General features: G+C 38.5%; 1 protein-coding gene across 15 annotated transcripts in view; it reads left to right on the top strand.

Moving 5' to 3' along the window:
• The window catches only part of TNRC6B (trinucleotide repeat containing adaptor 6B), a 146,072-nt gene that overhangs the window by 50,754 nt on the left and 78,128 nt on the right, over nucleotides 1-17,190 (top strand). The window contains exons 1-2 of one of the 15 annotated variants that reach the window (XM_080392989.1): nucleotides 11,916-12,120; nucleotides 13,166-13,234. The exons of 11 other annotated variants lie outside the window; for them this stretch is intronic. Coding sequence is in view for 1 of the 4 variants with exons in the window: in XM_080392988.1 (XP_080249114.1) it covers nucleotides 12,116-12,120 (5 nt within the window). In the remaining 3 variants the exon portion in view is untranslated. Of the gene's footprint in view, nucleotides 1-5,634; nucleotides 5,753-11,915; nucleotides 12,121-13,165; nucleotides 13,235-13,270; nucleotides 13,292-17,190 lie in introns of those variants that run through there. 3 more of the 15 variants (XM_080392991.1, XM_080392988.1, XM_080392990.1) reach the window with 3 other exon arrangements.

Raw genomic sequence — 17,190 nt, forward strand, 5'->3', positions numbered from 1 at the left:
GAATCCCTTTCTCTTCCTCCCAAAGGAAAAGTTTGGAGAAAGGTCAATGTAATTATGTTTAACAAAATGTCCATCTGCAATTAAAGGCATTCTCTCATATTTTCATCTGTTATGAAGGAGTTGACCTGAATTGCCATACTTAAGGAGTAAATATTATTTCCCCCCAGAATATTTAAATTTTTTTATGGCAGTAGCTTCTTGTTGCTTTACCAGTTGTAACAGGTCTTTGACTTTTTCACTGCTAGAGCAAAGATTAACAGGCAACTTTGATCGAGAAACATCTTTCTGAAACAGATTTCTGTTGATGAGCAGAGAGCAGCTTCTCTTATGTGCTACCCCAAAAAAGGTAGAAAAATTCTACTCAAGTCCTTAAATTGAGGTTGTGCTCCTAGTTCTAGCAGTATTAATTAGCAACTCTGCCTGTGCTAATAAATTATTCCCTGCTGTCACCACCAGAAACTTAGGCACCTTGATCTATTAGTGAAAGCAATTGTGTAATGAAAAACTGCTCCTTTTAATAAGAAAAATGTATATGTTTTGCTATTGCTGACTGACACGTGGATAAGTCTGTTTGACAGTGACTATTCAGACAAAAAGTGAGCCAAGTTCATACTCATGTTTACTAGCAAGGTAAGCCAAGCTATTACTGCTCTCTGAAGTAACTCAGCTGGCTATTCCCCACCTGCTGTTTTGTAATGACGGGAGAGAAGAGCCTTCAACTGTCTTGGCAATTTATACATCTGGAAGTGATTCATGTTGTAAGAAAGATGGCAAAGCAAGATCATTTACATAATTTACAAAGTGTCATTGGGTAGACCTACTAAATAGCCTTTTCCCTGGCTTGATAGTTTAATGTGTAGATTCTGAGGCAAGAGTTTTTAACGAGACCCTCCAAAATTGCAGTAACACCAGGAAGAGATTGCAACTAGTGAGGATCACAAAGTTGTTTTAAATTTGATAATGTTCTCTTACATTATTTTTTGACATTTCAGCAGGAATATTCAATGTCTTCCTGGATTTATGTAACACTACAATTAAACGGGTAGCTAAAATGGTCTAAGCTGGAAACAGGAATGATAGACTAATATAATTTAAGCTGGGAAGAACCTCTGGAAGTCATCTCATCCAATCACATGCTCAAAGGAGGGCCAGATTTGAAGGTTAGATCTAATTTGTAAATTGCATCAGGCTTCTCCAGATTGTTCTAGAGGCTTTCTGGGCAATCTGTTGCTGGGTTGATCGCCCTCATGGTGAAGAAAATTTCTTAATATTTAGTAACAATTTCCTTTTCAGTTTATGTCCATTGCCTTTCACCTTCCAGCATGCGTGTCTGAAAGTCTAGTTCAGTCTTCATTAAAACTTCTATGTTTGCTTACACAGCAGAATTATTCTTCCCCCCAATTTAGTTTTTGTCACTTTAAAACTAATCAAAACAAGCTCTATCAGGCTTTCCTTGTACTTCAAAATAAGGAGCAAATTAATAGGCCAGTCTTCCTTTGTTTTCAGCAGTCTGCCAGATTGGGTCCACATGTAAATAGCACTGCCACAGTGGCATAAAACAACCTATCTTACTCTTTCATAGTGTTGCTGAGAACTATAAAAAAAGCTGCAGGTATATCCTGAGGATATCTGCTTTTTTTTTGGTGGAAAATGTCAGATACTGTTATTCTTTTGAAGGGTTTCTTTAACATTAAAAATCCCTTGAAGGACCCTAGCCATAGCTTTTGTCCCTGTAGGATAAAACACGTCTTACCAAATTGAAAGTAAACAGTTAGCTAAATGCAACAGTGGTTTTGTTTGATGTTTTGAGGGCATTCCATATTACAGAAGGTATCAAGATTTGTCTTGAGTATCATTGCACTCTTTTAATTTACTGACAGTACCAACCTAAGCAGAAGCTTTTTTGGGTTTTTTTTGAGAAGATTGATGCTGGGATTTTCAAAGTAGCCTCCAAATCCTAGTTCAGATTATCAACCCAGCTTTGGGGTACCTAAATTTGGGTATTGCCCCAGATTCTGTTGAAATTCATAGCAAGTTATGTCTTTCCTTGAAAACATCAATTATGTTCGGAAGTAAAGGCATAGCTGATTCTTTTCATTGCTGATTGTTCTACATGTGTGTGTAGAATAATTAGCTCATTAGAGGAATGTCCCCAAACAAGTTCTGTCCCACATCCTAACAAGCCACCACAGAGACACATGCTATGTCTGTAGTGGCCATACCAGCCACTTTTATCACAGGGTATTGCAGTTCTGCTAGCATGTCAGAATATGCTTCAGTCTCAGTGATAATTCAGGCTAGCTCCGGTATTGGCATTTGAATAGGAGAGTTCTAACTTTGAATTTTTTTTTTACTTTTATGGTCTTGGAGATTTAAAAGGCTATTTGAGGGCAGGAGACCATTAAACTAAAACTTAAAAAGAAAACTGGTACAACTAAGATTTAAGGAATATTTTCATTACCTTCATGTTGTAGAAGTCTTTTTACTTTCTGCAGTGTGGAGTGTGTGGCAGGACAAGTTTGCATTTGAAGACAACCCTACCTGTGTATATATAAGGGGACCCTGAGGCATAGCAAAAAGAATTGCCCTTTGTTGTGCAATTGAGTGGGTAGAAATGGATGAGACAGCAGTGAATTCTTTATCAGTAGAGGTAACTGTGTTTTAGCTGTAAGACTGTAAGTCAATAATGTTGGACAAGCTGGCTTGCATTCTTTACTGTACAGTACTTCTGAACAGTGTAACAAAAACACGCAGAATTTATATTTAAGCACTTTAAAATGCCATAAGTTACATCAATTGTCTTCCGTATTTTACCAGTTTAAAGTTATACTTAAATATTTTGAATTTTTTTTAACTTAAAGTAGAGGTATTACCCACAGGAGAACTCTAAGCAGAGTATTCTAAGCAAAAAGTAATTTTCAAATTGGGTATTCACTTCTGCAAGATAGTGTTGAAAATATTTTCAATTGTAACTTTATGGGTTTTGAGATTTCCCATGTTACCTCCTCAGTGTTTTGTTGTTTTTTTCCCCCCTTTCAAACCATAAATTAGGAGATAGCAAAGCATGTAGCACTGTATGAGTTATTTTGTCATGAACAGATACAGGCTTTCTGTGTACCTCAGTTAACCTACACCATTAAGTGTACTGTTATTTTGTAAGGATTTTCTCAATATGTGGAAAAACAGAGGCCAAGTGACTGAGAGGCGCTGGGGGAGAAGCTATGGGAGATCACAGAAAAAGTCAATTTTGAAAGTTAAGTTCCCACTATCCTAATGTGTTTAACCTACACTGCTGCTGAGTATTGAGAGAGGAAAAGACTTGTGGACAGTGTGCATTCTAGTAGTTTGGTGCTGCTTTTCCCTAGGATTTTATAATGCTTTCTTCTAGATACCTTGTGGTAATAACAAGCTAGGTTATTTGGGTGTCATGCCCCACCCCCCTCTTCTTCCCCCAAGATCTGTATTTGTCCTGAGTAGGAAGTACACAAAGCCAGCTTCTGAATTTGTAGTCTCATCTGATCAGGAGACTTCTTTATATTTGTTGTCTTTTCAAAATGAGAGAAAAGTATATTTTCCATTCCAGCTTGCTTGATTTATAAATATGATATTGCAAAATACTCAGACTAGATAGTGTCACATACAGTCCTTGATACCATTGGTTTCTCTAATTATTACTGTTAGTAGTAATTCTTACTGCTCATGAAAAGAAGGGGATTCTGATTTACTGCTGTCTTAAAGAACTTACTGTACTTTGAAGGGGAAAGCACTTGCATACTGATCAAATTCCTAAAATCCTAGAGCCCCTTTATTTCAGACACCACCACCTCCTCCACCCCCATCCTCTAGACCCTTTCCAGGAAGCAAACTATCTACCGGACACAATTGACGTGTCAAGTTCATTATCCAAGAAGTCTTTTTTTTAGGTCTGGTTGATTAGTGGCTGTTCCCTCTCCCAAGCTGCCATTTCATCAGGAGCTGCCTTGAGGTAACTGCCTTCTGATGTATCACTTACATAGAAGGCTGGACATGGCTTTCCTTTCAGCATTTTATTGCTATTTAGATGGCAACCATTGGATGATATCTTACATGGGAGAGAGATAACAGACTTAAAGAACAGCAGGCAAGATCATTTAAGGGCTGTTAGTAATTTTGAGCCCTGTCTAAATGAGTGTTTTGTCTATATTCTTAATGTAAAAATACATTTTAATCTAGAGGGATTTCTGTGGTGTCTACGCCAAGTTAGTGCCACACATTTTGATTTGCTAAGGATTCACTTACTGGATTGTTAGCGCAAGTCAGTGGGATCATAAATGTTATGAAGCACAGTCCTAAAACCTTTTTTTTTCTTTTTGCATCCAATTTAGGTTACTTAGTGCTTTTTTCCCTCTGCTTCATTCTCTCCAAAGAATAAATGCATTCTTCAAGTCTTTGGTATTTTTTGTGTATACACCCAGATGAATGGTTGAATCTTCCTTTCAAGGAGGTAAAGAGGGGAAGGGAAAAAATGTCTAATGGATGTATACTATATTAGAGTTTGTGCTCTCTTGTTGTTTCCGGTGTCCAGAAAGTAGAAATGTTGGTGGCTATCCACTGTGGCTTGGAGATATCAGAGGTTAAAGGATAAAAAAGGTAAATGGTCTTAAAAGTCCAAGAACTTGGGTTCTAAGTTGCAGATCCCATCTTAGACCCTTCAGAGAGCGACCATTATTGGTTCAAGAAGGGGAGAGAAGAAAAAAAGCAAGTTCTTCATTCCATGTTGAAGATATAACTTACTTTGTATGGCTAAAAATACTGTGCTCTGTGGTCAGCATGGTACGAATTAAAAACTTGTTTACAGAGATATTTTGGAGTTTTTAAATGGCATTGCCTCTCTGACATGCTGTGATCTGGAGAGCTGGTATGATTTCTTTTACTGCTACCTAGATAGATGAAATTTGCTGGACTCTTTGTTCTTCGTCAAAGCTGATCGTATTTGGGGTTCATACTGGTTTTAGGTTATTGTATGTATTTGAGTACTTGTGACAGTTACAGCTTGTAGAATTTTCTGCACAGATAGCTAGCTGTTCTTTTCCTGACATTTCAAACTGAAGGGCTGTACATGAAGAAGGCAAATTACTTAGGGAAGATGTTCAAGTCACTTGGAAAGATCAGTTTACAGATTTTTGCAGCAATAAATAGTGCTTTTATTAGAAAAATGAGTCGAATTAGGGAAATCTTCTTTTACAGTAATCCACTGAATATGCATTCCTTTTGTATTCTGCTTTTACTTTGGGGTGTGGTTTTGGTTTTGTTTTTTATTTATTTATTTAACTTAGCATATTATCGTTCCTTTAATGAGAACAAAGGAAAATGGGTTGGTGCCAGTTCCAACCAAGATGCCAGAAATTCCTTTGCTCAGAGGTTTCCGGGCTTGTGATTGAACTCCCCAAACTAAAACTAAAGGCAAGTCAGAACAATTTGTAGAGAGGTCTATCTCTCCATGAAGGAATAAGAATTAAAAAATAAAATCTTAAGTGCAGTATAGCTTCCTTTTAGGTGAAAAAAAAAAAAAGGGGGAGGGGGAAATGGACTAGAATAAGACAACTCTTTCAGTTCAAAAATCTTCCTTGTCTTTTTTTTTGTGAGATCTCCCATAATGCTTTGCATGAGCAGACTAAACCTGAGTGAGTATACTGAATTTCAGCAGAAGCATGTCTCAAGGCTCCATATAATAAGAGGTCCCACTGTGGTAAAGTGTTTATAGATATGAAAGGTAAGTTTTTAATTAAATATTATAACATTGGCAGATGAAGATGCTTGCTGCTATTTTTTTAAAATGTTTACAGCTTCAAGGCTTAAACAGAGGGAAAGAAGGATTTAACCAATGAGGTTATTACTCTTTTGAAATGCATAGTAACATCTATTGTTGATAGAACGTCGGTTAATCATCTAACTGGTATAGTAATTCACATGCTGTAAACAATGAGAAAGCAGCCACTTGCTGTATATATAGGTGGAGTGATATCCTATACCATTTCCCTGAACTTCTCTTAATTTGAAAGAAGTATTATCTTTTCACTGGCATAGATAGAATTGCATAAAATGGATAAACTTCTTTTATTTCACTGATATTTTGGCAGTTTATAGATTATAGAAACGGGAGAGGAAGACCTGTTAGGGTAGGATTATAGTCTCCAAAGTCAAGAAGCTTTTGAGATGATAGTAAGGAGTGGGTTAACCAACATCTAGGAATAGTAGTTTAATTCCAAGGATATGGGTGTAAAAACTCATTCAGCATTTAAAGGGGGACTTGATCAAATGGGTTAAGATATTTGGGGTCAGTTCATTTCAATTCCTAGAGTAGTTAAGTCTCGTGCAATTACTTTCCATGTCTGTATCTTTCCAAGGTAAGTTTCAGAGTCTCTTGACCAGTTTTGGTCGAGTAAGGTAGAAGGGTAAGAAATTACAGTGTAGTTGTAATTACCAATATGTTAAACTTTAGTAAAGGCCTGGAGGAGAGACCAAAATTAATTTCATAGAATCATTTAGGTTGGAAGAAACCTTTGAGATCATCACGTCCAACTGTTAACCCAGGACTATCAAGTCCATCACTAAACCATGTCCGTAAGCACCATATCCTCACTAAAAGAAGGGCTTAGGACAAAGCAAAAGATTATCTGTTCTGGTTATGTCTGTTAATAGCTAATAATCATGTGTGTTTTGGGATTAGCTGCAGCATATACTGTTTTTTGCCCAGATACTGAAAGAGGTAAAAAGAAGTTATGGTAAGAGATGTACATAGAGCTCAATATACTGGTAGAGCCTTGGTGTCAAAGGAGACTGGCTGTGCAGGAAGCTGGGTTTAGTGTGGTAGTTTGGTGTTGTGTGATGGAGATTCACAGGAAATGATTTTTCAGTTCCATTGTTCACGGAACAACTTTGTTACAAGGCAGCTAGAAAGCTTCATCTTTATCCAGGTTGGAAAGGGCACTTGAGATTGAAGTGAAGGCATAGTGGTGGTTTATTTATAGGTTGAACAGCTACGGAAAGTATTGTGGCAGACTGAAGAAAAAATAGGTGGAAAAGTGGGTGTTCCCAAAGTTTGATGAATGAAGTTTTCCTTCTGACTCATCGTCTTTCTGTGAGCTCTTCATTAATGTATATGGTCAGAATTCTGGCTTGGCCTTGAAGTCATGTATAGTTCTTAAATTTCATACACTATGAAGTTTGCATGCCTTGTATTCTTTATTTTGTCCCTGGCAAGATATGAATGAGATCTGAGCTTTCATGTGGCTCCAAAGCACTGTTGCCATGTAAGTTTTGAATAATAATGGTAGTATGCTCATTCCTAAAATGTGTTGGTAGGTGTCTTTGTGTAAGGGATGCAAAAGCTATTGTAACCTTTTCAGAAGTAGAGCGAGCTTTTCCTTTGTAAGATGCTTTTCATAATGGTATTTTTGTCTGAAGAGTTTAAATTATACTTTTGGTTACTGTAGTTAAAAACCCCTGTCAGTGCTGTTCTCACAATTCTGCACCATAAATTGTTTCACTACTCACTAAATGTGAAGGGGGGGGAGTCCTTAGGAATCAGTATTTTGTCATTGAAGAATGCTTAAACATTTTAAAGTTTTGCACTCCTGCAGAAGGAGAGGTCATATCTCTTGCACAATGGCTTATGTGCAATTGCTGTGAAGACTTTAAAGAAAATAATATATTGATACAGCCGGACTGAGCTATCATCTTCATGTTTCAGAAGCATTGGTCATTCAGCATCTCTGTTCAGAGAAAATAAAGAAGTGATCTGAACTATTGTTATCCAGGTCTGAGATGCCTGTGTCAAGTTCCTAGTTGTTACCAAGTGTGGGAAGCAAGATGCTTTGAACTCCTGGTGCTAACCTTAATGTTTTTAATTGTTCTCTTGAAATAAATCATATGGCAGTTGGTAGAGCACACAAGGAATAGTTAAGTGTCTTAATACTGTTCCTTAATTTAAGGGTTTCTGTGCTTGTTTTTTATTATTAGAAATTATGCAGCTCTGTAACCTAGCCATCACATATATGTCCCTGTTACACCTTCAACTTCATCTCAGGAAAGAAAAAGGGACCTTTCTGATCCCTGTTAACTTGAAGAGGTGTGCTGGCTAGGATTGTAATTGAGGTCAGTTGGTCCACTGGTTGGGGAGCTGGGGAAGAATCAGTGTCCAATTATCTATCTTGTATCTGTTGATGCATGCCCCTTCTGGGGTTGGGGGGTGTGGGAGATCTAGGGAAATCAAACTGACGAGCTGCAGTGGGATAAGAGGGCATGTAGGCTTCAGTTCACTTTAGCAAAAAAAAAAAAAAAAAATCTGCCTTTTTGCCTCTTAGACTTCAGGAAGCAAATTCTTCACCAGCAGGAGCAAGAACAGTTGGTGAGAAGGCATTCATGCTATGAGAAACTTGTTAATGTTTGAGGTTTCTGCTGAGGAATTGTCAGGAGGAGCTGAACTGGCTTTTTTGCTTTCACAGTATCAGCAATTAAGAACTTTATAAGGGAATAAAATGTCTTAAATGTATTGCCACATATGTATGGGCAATGTAGAAAGCCCAGTGGGTGGAGTCCAGTGTTGTAGGATGGTGAGGGCACGGCCTTCAAAATAAGTAAGATATGGCATCAAACTGTAGGACTTAAAGCCCAAACAAAATACTAGCTCATGAGACAGGGAGTTTTGCAGGACTGGATGAACTCAAATCCTTTTAAAGCTGAGTAAAGATCTACAGATCAGACAGACCAGGTCTCCTTTCCGAGATGAGAACTGGAGGGTAGAGTTGATACCTATGCTTGTCTAGTGGACACTGGAGCATGCCTGTCTACATAATGTTGAAGACTAATTTATGGATTTTTATCAAAAGGTTATCAGAAAAGATGAGCTGTTACAACCACAGTGCAGCTTAATGTGAATTAAAAAACCCACTCCTCTCCTGTCTGAATAGAGATATGAGCACTGAGAATCCGTGATTGTAAGCATCTCTCTTAATGTGCGTGTGTGTGTGTATTTGTCTGCTCATACTGGATACTGTCCTCATAGGAGCACTGTGAAGCTTCATTAAAGTTTTTAAAGTGCTTTATGATCCTCAGATGGAAGGTGCTTAGAAATGAAGTGTTTGTAATCAGATAAGTTAGTAGCTCATAACAAGGATATAACCTATTAACACTAGCTCTTAACAGCACTGTTAGTATCAGAAAGCTTAATGGTTAGGTTTTAAAGTGCAATTGCCCTCTGAAAAGGCATGTGCAGTTTTTGTGTGTGCTGTGTATTTTTTATGCTACATTGTTTTCTGAACTACTGTGCCCGTGCTTCCACAATTCTGGTTGGGGAAATGCTACATTTTAAAAACAAAACAACAAAAAAACCCCACCCTCCCCCAGGGAAGAACAACAATAAACAAACAAAAGCACAAATAAACCCCAAACTAAAACAAAAATGCCTAATGTTTTGTGAGCCATCTTAACCAACAGGCTAATGGGAATTGATAAATAACGAGGTATGTTTCCGTTGTTAGCTTAGTTGAAAAAATTCAATTAAAGCATTTATTTAATTTGTTTTATGTTAAAATTAAGATTTTGGAGTTGCTTTGAAATACAATTTTATAGGAGGCAAAATGGATAGTTTTCATCTTGTCAACTGGAGACCATGATTTTTTATGGAAGACAAACTAGTCAAGGTAAAAGTTAGGCCCATAGTCCATCATTTTTAACAGAACTAAATAACCCAAAACATTTTATCCATGCTACAGTTGTTTAAGAATTGCCCATACCGGTCTCCTTAAATGTTTTTGGTTCACTGGTTATTTGCTTGTCCCCAAAAAAGTTTTCTGATTAAAAAAAGCTTTATCAATAGAACACTTGACAAGGTGAAATTTTAGAGCAGTGATCTGCACTTGATACACAGCAACTCAAGTGCATGCTGGTTGCTTAAAGTCATCACAGTATTATCAACTCCTTGAGGTATTATCAACTCCTTGAGGTAAAAACTTCCAGGACTTCAGAATGGAGGGCTGGCAAGCCCTACTGAAATTAAGAGGATTTATAAGTCTGAATAAAACAATTTGGCTTTTGAGGAAGTAAAATTATCTGTATCTTAGTACATACTGTCATAATCAGTGTGAACATGTATAGAACATGCAGCTGCAATACTTGATGTAATTTTTAGAAGGGGAATAGCTTTTTCATATGTATATATTCGCTTTTATGGAACTTTGTGTAAATCAGATCCCTAGCAGTCGTTTGGATTTTGTGTTAGATATTCAGAGCAATTGTGGTGTTCTTTTTGGGTCTTGCCACAAATAAGAACATATTCCCTGAGATTTCACCACATTTCCTAAATTGCCATGTTTGGATTAGCCCTGCCACGAAGCAGTGCAAGCTGTTAATTCCAGCAGGCCGATTCTCTGCTCTGGTTTAGACAGAGCAACCTGAATAGCTAGCATCTAACTGCTTTTATTTCATCAAGTAACTGTAAATGCAGTATGCATTAGCTATTTCCAGAGTTTCATGAGCCTGCAGAGATAGATGTAGGGGTGGTTACAGGGCAGTTCTGTTGAAGAAATCAACAGTGGGGGGAATCCCTGTCTGAGAGTTTCTGTACCTTACCACAAAGGTAGTAGGAACAAACAATGTCAAAACCTGAGCCATATTAGCAATTCATAGCCTCCTGATGATGTTTAGCCAATGACTTATGTAGTATTATTTAATATACACTAATGATTTTTATTCTCACTCCTAAGATGTGCAGCTTCTGACCCACCCAAATTCATTCCTACGGAGTGCCCTCCCGTGACTTTTCAAGTTAGTTTCATTCTTCAGTGTTTTTTGACTGCCAGTATAGTCTTTTTTACTTTCTACATAGTTGTAGTGCAAAACTGCACAGAGTTTAAAATCTGTGTGTGTAAGGGTTTGATCCTGAGGGTGTTCCGCTGAGCCTCCCAGGCCGCTGTCAGTTGTCTCAGCGAGCACGGTTCCATTCACGGTCAGTTCAGGCGATTGTGACCTGTGTTGGTCTGGCTCAGGAGCAGCTGTCCTCCCAGCAGAATCATACGTGCCTTACCATATCCTGTTTCTGAACTTTATTCTTTACTGTTTCTGCACATTCGAGGTGATGTCTGGAAACATCCTGCAGGGTTATTTTTTTTTTTTATGTTGCAAGATGCTGGGACTCTGTCTTTCAACCGTCTGACCATTTATCTGTGGAAATGGTGGGGAGAGACTATCAGATGTGTGCCTGATGATTGAGTTGCAGCCCGAGACTGAACACAGTCAAGGAGAGACAGAGTTTGCTCTGCTGTCCTGCAGGCAGGTGTTCGTGCATCTGAACCTGGACCTCAGGTTCATGTGTGCATGTCGTGTAGACAGTCTGGTTACAGCCTGGATTAATTGTGGACTGAAGATGAACTTCTTGTCCTTGAATCAGGACGGAGTGCTTCTTAAAATGTGGTTTCCCCTCGAGGGAAGTGCTGGGGTCATCAGTCTCCCGGTGCACCACAGAAGAGTGTGTGTGGCTAGTGGGACTTACACATTTCATCATTCACCGTTTATCAGTTCTGCAACCTTAATGTGGAATTAGCATAATTGGCTACTTTTTTTTAATCTAATTTTAAAGAGAGAAGCTCCAGCAGAGTTTCTCATGTACTCGCGGCTCACCAGTTTCACCCTTTCTTGTATGGCCTTGGCATGGTGAACGGAGAAGAATCAAACGGGTGGAGTGCGCGTCAGGACGGCGCTGCTTGCGGGGAGAAGTTGTCCCCCGGTGCCGGCAGGGTGCTGTCCCTTTAAGGCAGGAAGTAGGCCGGCCCCGTCTCGTGATTGACAGCCTGCCTGGAGTCACATGACCTGCCTCTATTTGAAGGTCACAAAAAGCTTCTTCCTTTAGAGAGAGCAAGAGGGAGAGAGAGGGAGGGAGGGAGAGAGAGAGTGAGGGAGTTCAAGCCAAAATGGCCGACAGAGTCTCTGCTGGTTTCTGAACATTTGAAATAAGAATAATAATAATAAAAAAACCAAACAAAAACAAAACAAACACAAAATCATTTTTGGATCTTTTTTCATTTCCATTTCTACCTTGTATGCCTCAACTCGCTGGATTTAAGCACTGCTGCACTTTATGAGGTTAGTGGTACATTTATATTTTTTTATTATTGTTTTTACCTATCAGTAAATTTTAAGAGCCTGAGCTGACGGTTTTCATCCGTGGTTTTGCAGAGGCGTTTTCTCTAGCACAAATACTTGCTTCAGATGTTGTCTGGTTTTACGTGTAAAGCACTTTTAGTGGATTTTTAGGGCTTTTTAGAAGGGAGGGCTCCGTAGAAGTGTATGTGGATTTTGAAGAGATATGTAATTTAAAACACTTAGGCAAATTGCAGAAGATCGTTTATGTTTTCCAAGCTGCTGAAGTACAAGATAGTACTGAAATTCTTGTTTTATTTAAATAGAGGCTTAAACAGTGATTTCTGCCCCACAGCATCCGAAGGTCTTAAATCTGCTGCAAAAATTTGCATATATAAAAATGGGTTTGCATTCTTTCTGCTGCTGGGTCCGACGAGGGACGGATGGGGAAGTGTTCTCACCGAGCCATCCTTCCTGGGGAGAAAGGAAAAATCCCTAAAACCGCCACCCAAACGTACGGCGCCCGGTGCGGGTCGGGGCTGGGAGGGCTCCCGCGCTGCCGGAGCGCTGCCGAGCGGAGCGCGCGCCGCCGCCGCCGGGCTCCTGCGCGGGCTCGGGCTGCCGCTCCCCTCCCCCTCCCCGTAGCGGGCAGACCCGCCGTTTCGGCCGGCGTTGGGACCTAATGCTCCTGCCCCAGAAACATGGCATCGGGAGCTAACGCCAGCTAGGCGTGCGAGGTGGTGCCGGCTTGAAAATTGGACCTACCGTGTCCAGTGGTCTCGAAGCGAGGCGACCCTTCTTTGCTTAGCGGGTCTAGCGGGTGATGATATGCGGGGCAGATATTTAGGAATGCACGCTTGCAAGCTTGCAAACGTAAGGTGCTGGGTACTGCAGATGTTCTCTACACCTTTGCTGTGCATTCTTTAGAAAACAAGTGTTGATCTGCACGCTAGTAAATGTAGGTAAAAAGCTGTGTTTTCTCGCTTTTTTTCCAGTCTTCTATGTTACTAAAAAATTAAATTCAAGTTATTTTTGCATCTCCCTCCAGAACCAAGCAGAAAATTAAAGGGGAATAGCTGAAGCTTGCTTTCTGAGAACAGGCCCCTCCTCCTGCATTGTAAGAGTGTGATGTAATGCGCCTTTCAGTGAGGTTAAGTGAAGAAAATTCTCCATGGTGGTATACATTATTCTTCACCCCTTTCTGATAGGCCTTGTACTACGATATTTTTCTTTTTGTAGCTGGGTATTTAAGCAGCAGATTATTATGTGAATAATCATGTGAATGTACTTTCCCATTGCAATGTATGTGTGCATTGGTTATGGTTAGCAGGTCAACTTTGTAAACCGACAGGATGGGTTATATTTTATATTTCTTTGTGGCTTTACAGCTATACAGTTAAACACAAATGGAGGAGACAGATTTGGATACCTTTACTGAAAATACATCTGACTGTCCTCATGATAATCTTGTAGTAGTATATATCAGGGCTTTTCCCAACTCCCTCACTGGCTTCCTGCTCCACTGGCTCGCAAATATTTGAAGTAATTCTGCAGTATATTGTTTCTCGTGGAAATTAAAGGTGTGATTTTTATTTTAAGTTAGAGCAAGCTAGTAAAAACTCCACACAAATTTGATACAGTGTATCATGCTGATAATTTTGGTCTTAAAAAGTTTAATAGTAATGTATAACCCAGGTCATACATGAAATAGTATGTTCTCCCTGTTTAGGGTTAATGACCTTACCAGATTCCATCCTGGTGTTATTGGCATGTATATGTGTGAGAAATACTGTAAAAATGTTCTGTGTCTTTGACCTGATGCAGCCTGATGGCTTTTTGATACTCAAAACCTTCTTGGGCTTAGTGGAGATTCTGATGTAGCCAGAATATGTTCAATATACCTGTTGATTGACAATCTTAATTAGACATTAGAACTGTTTTCAAATGTAATATGAAGTAGTAGTTTTCTCAGATTTGGCATTTACTGGACCTAAACCTCAATTTGTAGTTTACATGGTAATTGCTGTACCATAGGGTTGTTGAACTGAGGAAGTAATGAAAACCTAAATTTTGTTAGAGTTGGCATTATTGCAGGTTGTACCCTTCCCAGAATCTGCACTTGAGAAAAATAGTCACCTTTCCTGTGTATTTTTTGCCTTCATGCATTACAGTCGCTTACTTCCAAATGATGTAAATGTTAGTATAGCTTGATTGTTGGGAAGATTGAATACAGGATATTTTATAATAACTGCAACTGCTCATAGCTGTAGAAGCTGTTCTGGACAGACAAAAAGCAGCTGTTGAGCAGAATAGAAATTATTCCAGTATGGAGTCTGTCAAAGATTTAAGTAGTTTTGTGAGACACTACACTGTGGATAGGAAGGACCAATTATCAAATCTGGTGTGTTGAGGACTCTGCAGCTTGTGAAATCGTAGGATTTTAGAAGTGCGGGTCTGGGCAGTTGTCAGTGCTGTTTGCATTCAGTATGTTCCTGCAGTATGAAGGGAACAAAATACTTCAGAATGTTTTGAGACCTGACTAGAGCTGCAGTTCCTATCTGAAGCTTGCAGAAGTGTTAGGGCGGTGGAGCCTTTTTTGCTTCATTCAGTTTAGAGTGATGACACTGGGTTCGGAAGCTTTATTTGATTTTTCTGTTTGCATTTGTATGTCGATTGTTATTGGTATCTACAGGAATCGGTCTCTTTCCAAAGCAGACTGTTTTAGTAAGTTGAAAACTACAGTGAAGTCTGTAGTCAGCAGAGCCCCTGGAGTTTTTTGCACTACATCTAAGAGATTCTTGAGAAATAATTGACAAGAAAAGCCTTATTACTATTGAGCTTTGATATACAGGAGTCTGTAGTTTTAATGGGAGAAAAATTCAGGGAAAACAAGTGTCTGAAAAATCAGTATGCTTACTTTCAATGGCTTTTTATAAGCCTCTTTCTCTCCTGCTGGGGAGGGAAAAAAAAAAAAAGAAACTTCATAAGATCATGCAGTCTTTGCTGGCTGGATGCAGCTAAACCTAACCTTTTGAAACTGTTGTCCCTTACTTAGTAGTAGATGGCTGAGTAGAGGAGAAAGCATCCAAATCTATAAATGAAAAAAGATCTATAGAATTTGTGTATTAATGGAAGGGAATTTTTATCTGTACATTTCCTAGTAACCCTGCAAAAAATTGTGGCTTGCACCTCGAAGCAGAATTCTGTAATTCTGGTCATTATGGATCTAATTTCCTTTTGGTGATCAGGATGGAAGGTGAAAAGCTTAGTTTACAGTTTATTTTGAACAATATTTGTTGGAATCTGCACATTTTATAATCTTTTCAGCTGGCAGTTTTATAACTGAAAAGTTTGAGGGTTTTTTTGCTTTAATTCATTAAGAAGAAACCTACCTCCTTTCTAAAAGCTGTTTCAGCTTGTTAAGTATAGGTTTGCTATTTAAACAGCTCAAAACTTGAGGAAGGAAAATAAGATATGTACAATGGTTAGCTCTAAAAAGCTATACTTTGTGCCCTGTCAAGAGGATCAGGTGTGGGTATCTGGGTTTTAGTTTTGTGACCTTCCTGAAAGTCTTGTAAGGGGTGGTATGTAGTGTCAGGGCAAAAACAGAGATGTTTTTACTCAGAAGAATCCTGCAGAGGAAGGTGTTTAGATTTTAAGTGGCTAAACTTAAAAATATTTAGCTATAATTATTACTGCAGAATTAATTCAATAAACAGATATAAAACTCTGTTTAGGTGAATGCAAAGATTTACTGCTTCTCAAAGCATGACAAGTTCAGTATTTATTTCAAGAAACAGCAGTTTTAGTTTTTAATGTAACACTGGTATTTAGTCGGTGTGATTATATATGCCAGTTTCAAGTATTGGTGAAACAAGTTATCTAAAGCTGGGTGTCAAGATAATACTTTCTGGCCATTTCATTGTTGAGGGCAAATGTTGACGCATCATAGAGATGAAAAATACATGTACTGAAAATACTTCTGTTTTGTTGTAGTGATGGTACCATGATTGTTGGAAGAGGTTACAAGAGAAACGGTGCCTTTCTGTATTTCTGGTGAATTCCAGCTCCAGACCTGAACATTTAGCACTTTTCACTGCTTAAATAATTTTTCTCCTTTGTACATAGGCTTCCAACCAAAGAAGACAACAAGGGGTTTTTTTTCTTTTTTGTAGATACAGAGCGTATATTTTTGGGAGCAGCATGAATGTATGCTGGTATTTTTTATACATATTGCTATAACACAGTTTTGAAAGGAGCTTTTAAGCCTTTTTATGGATGTTGTAATTTTAAAGGTTATTTTCCTGTCATATACAGTATGCTGGCATTATAGTTTAGGGCTGAAATGCTCTTGTGCTACTAGAATTACACATTTATAATAATTTTTGTAAAGTCTTAACTTAGAACTGGTTGATGTGATATTTGGGTATTATACTATGGGCAAATTGAAAGACAAACCTTGATCCTCTTCCAAAATACTGTAGTTCCAGGACTAATTTTTGTTAGCTTTTTTTAGTCATGTGGAAAACATAAGGTACAAACCCTGGAGTTTTTTCAGGTACCTAAGAGAAGATATATTAATAAAACAGGAGATTATCTTAAAAGGCAGAACAAATCAAACCAAGGGTTAAACAGCATGAAAAAATACATGCTGATACACCTGGAGAGAAACTACTGAGGGGAGTCTTGTTAAAAACCACAGGCAGTAAGCATAAGAGCTGAGTACTATTCCTCTCAGTACCACAATTTGTGTCTGAAGTTAAAGGGATGCTTGTGTATGTTAGGAAGGGAAAATTATCTACAAGTACTATGATACTGGTAGTTGGAAAAATTTATGTTGAATTTGGACTTTCAGAAGTGAAATGTAGCCTTGGAATTTATTACAATAAAACCAAAACAAAGCTTAAAGATACAGCTGTGTTTCATTTCATGCCAGCAGGGGAGTGCTGCTCTTTTTAGGATGGTACTTGTGAGGCCTTGACTCAGAGTATTTTGAACAGTAGGGAAGGACAACAAATGTTGAGGTAGTTCAAATAAGAGCAGCAAAATATAATAGAGGGAGGTGATCTGGCA

The sequence above is a fragment of the Falco punctatus genome, assembly GCF_963210335.1.
Source record: "Falco punctatus genome assembly, chromosome: 6".
Lineage (NCBI taxonomy): Eukaryota > Metazoa > Chordata > Aves > Falconiformes > Falconidae > Falco > Falco punctatus.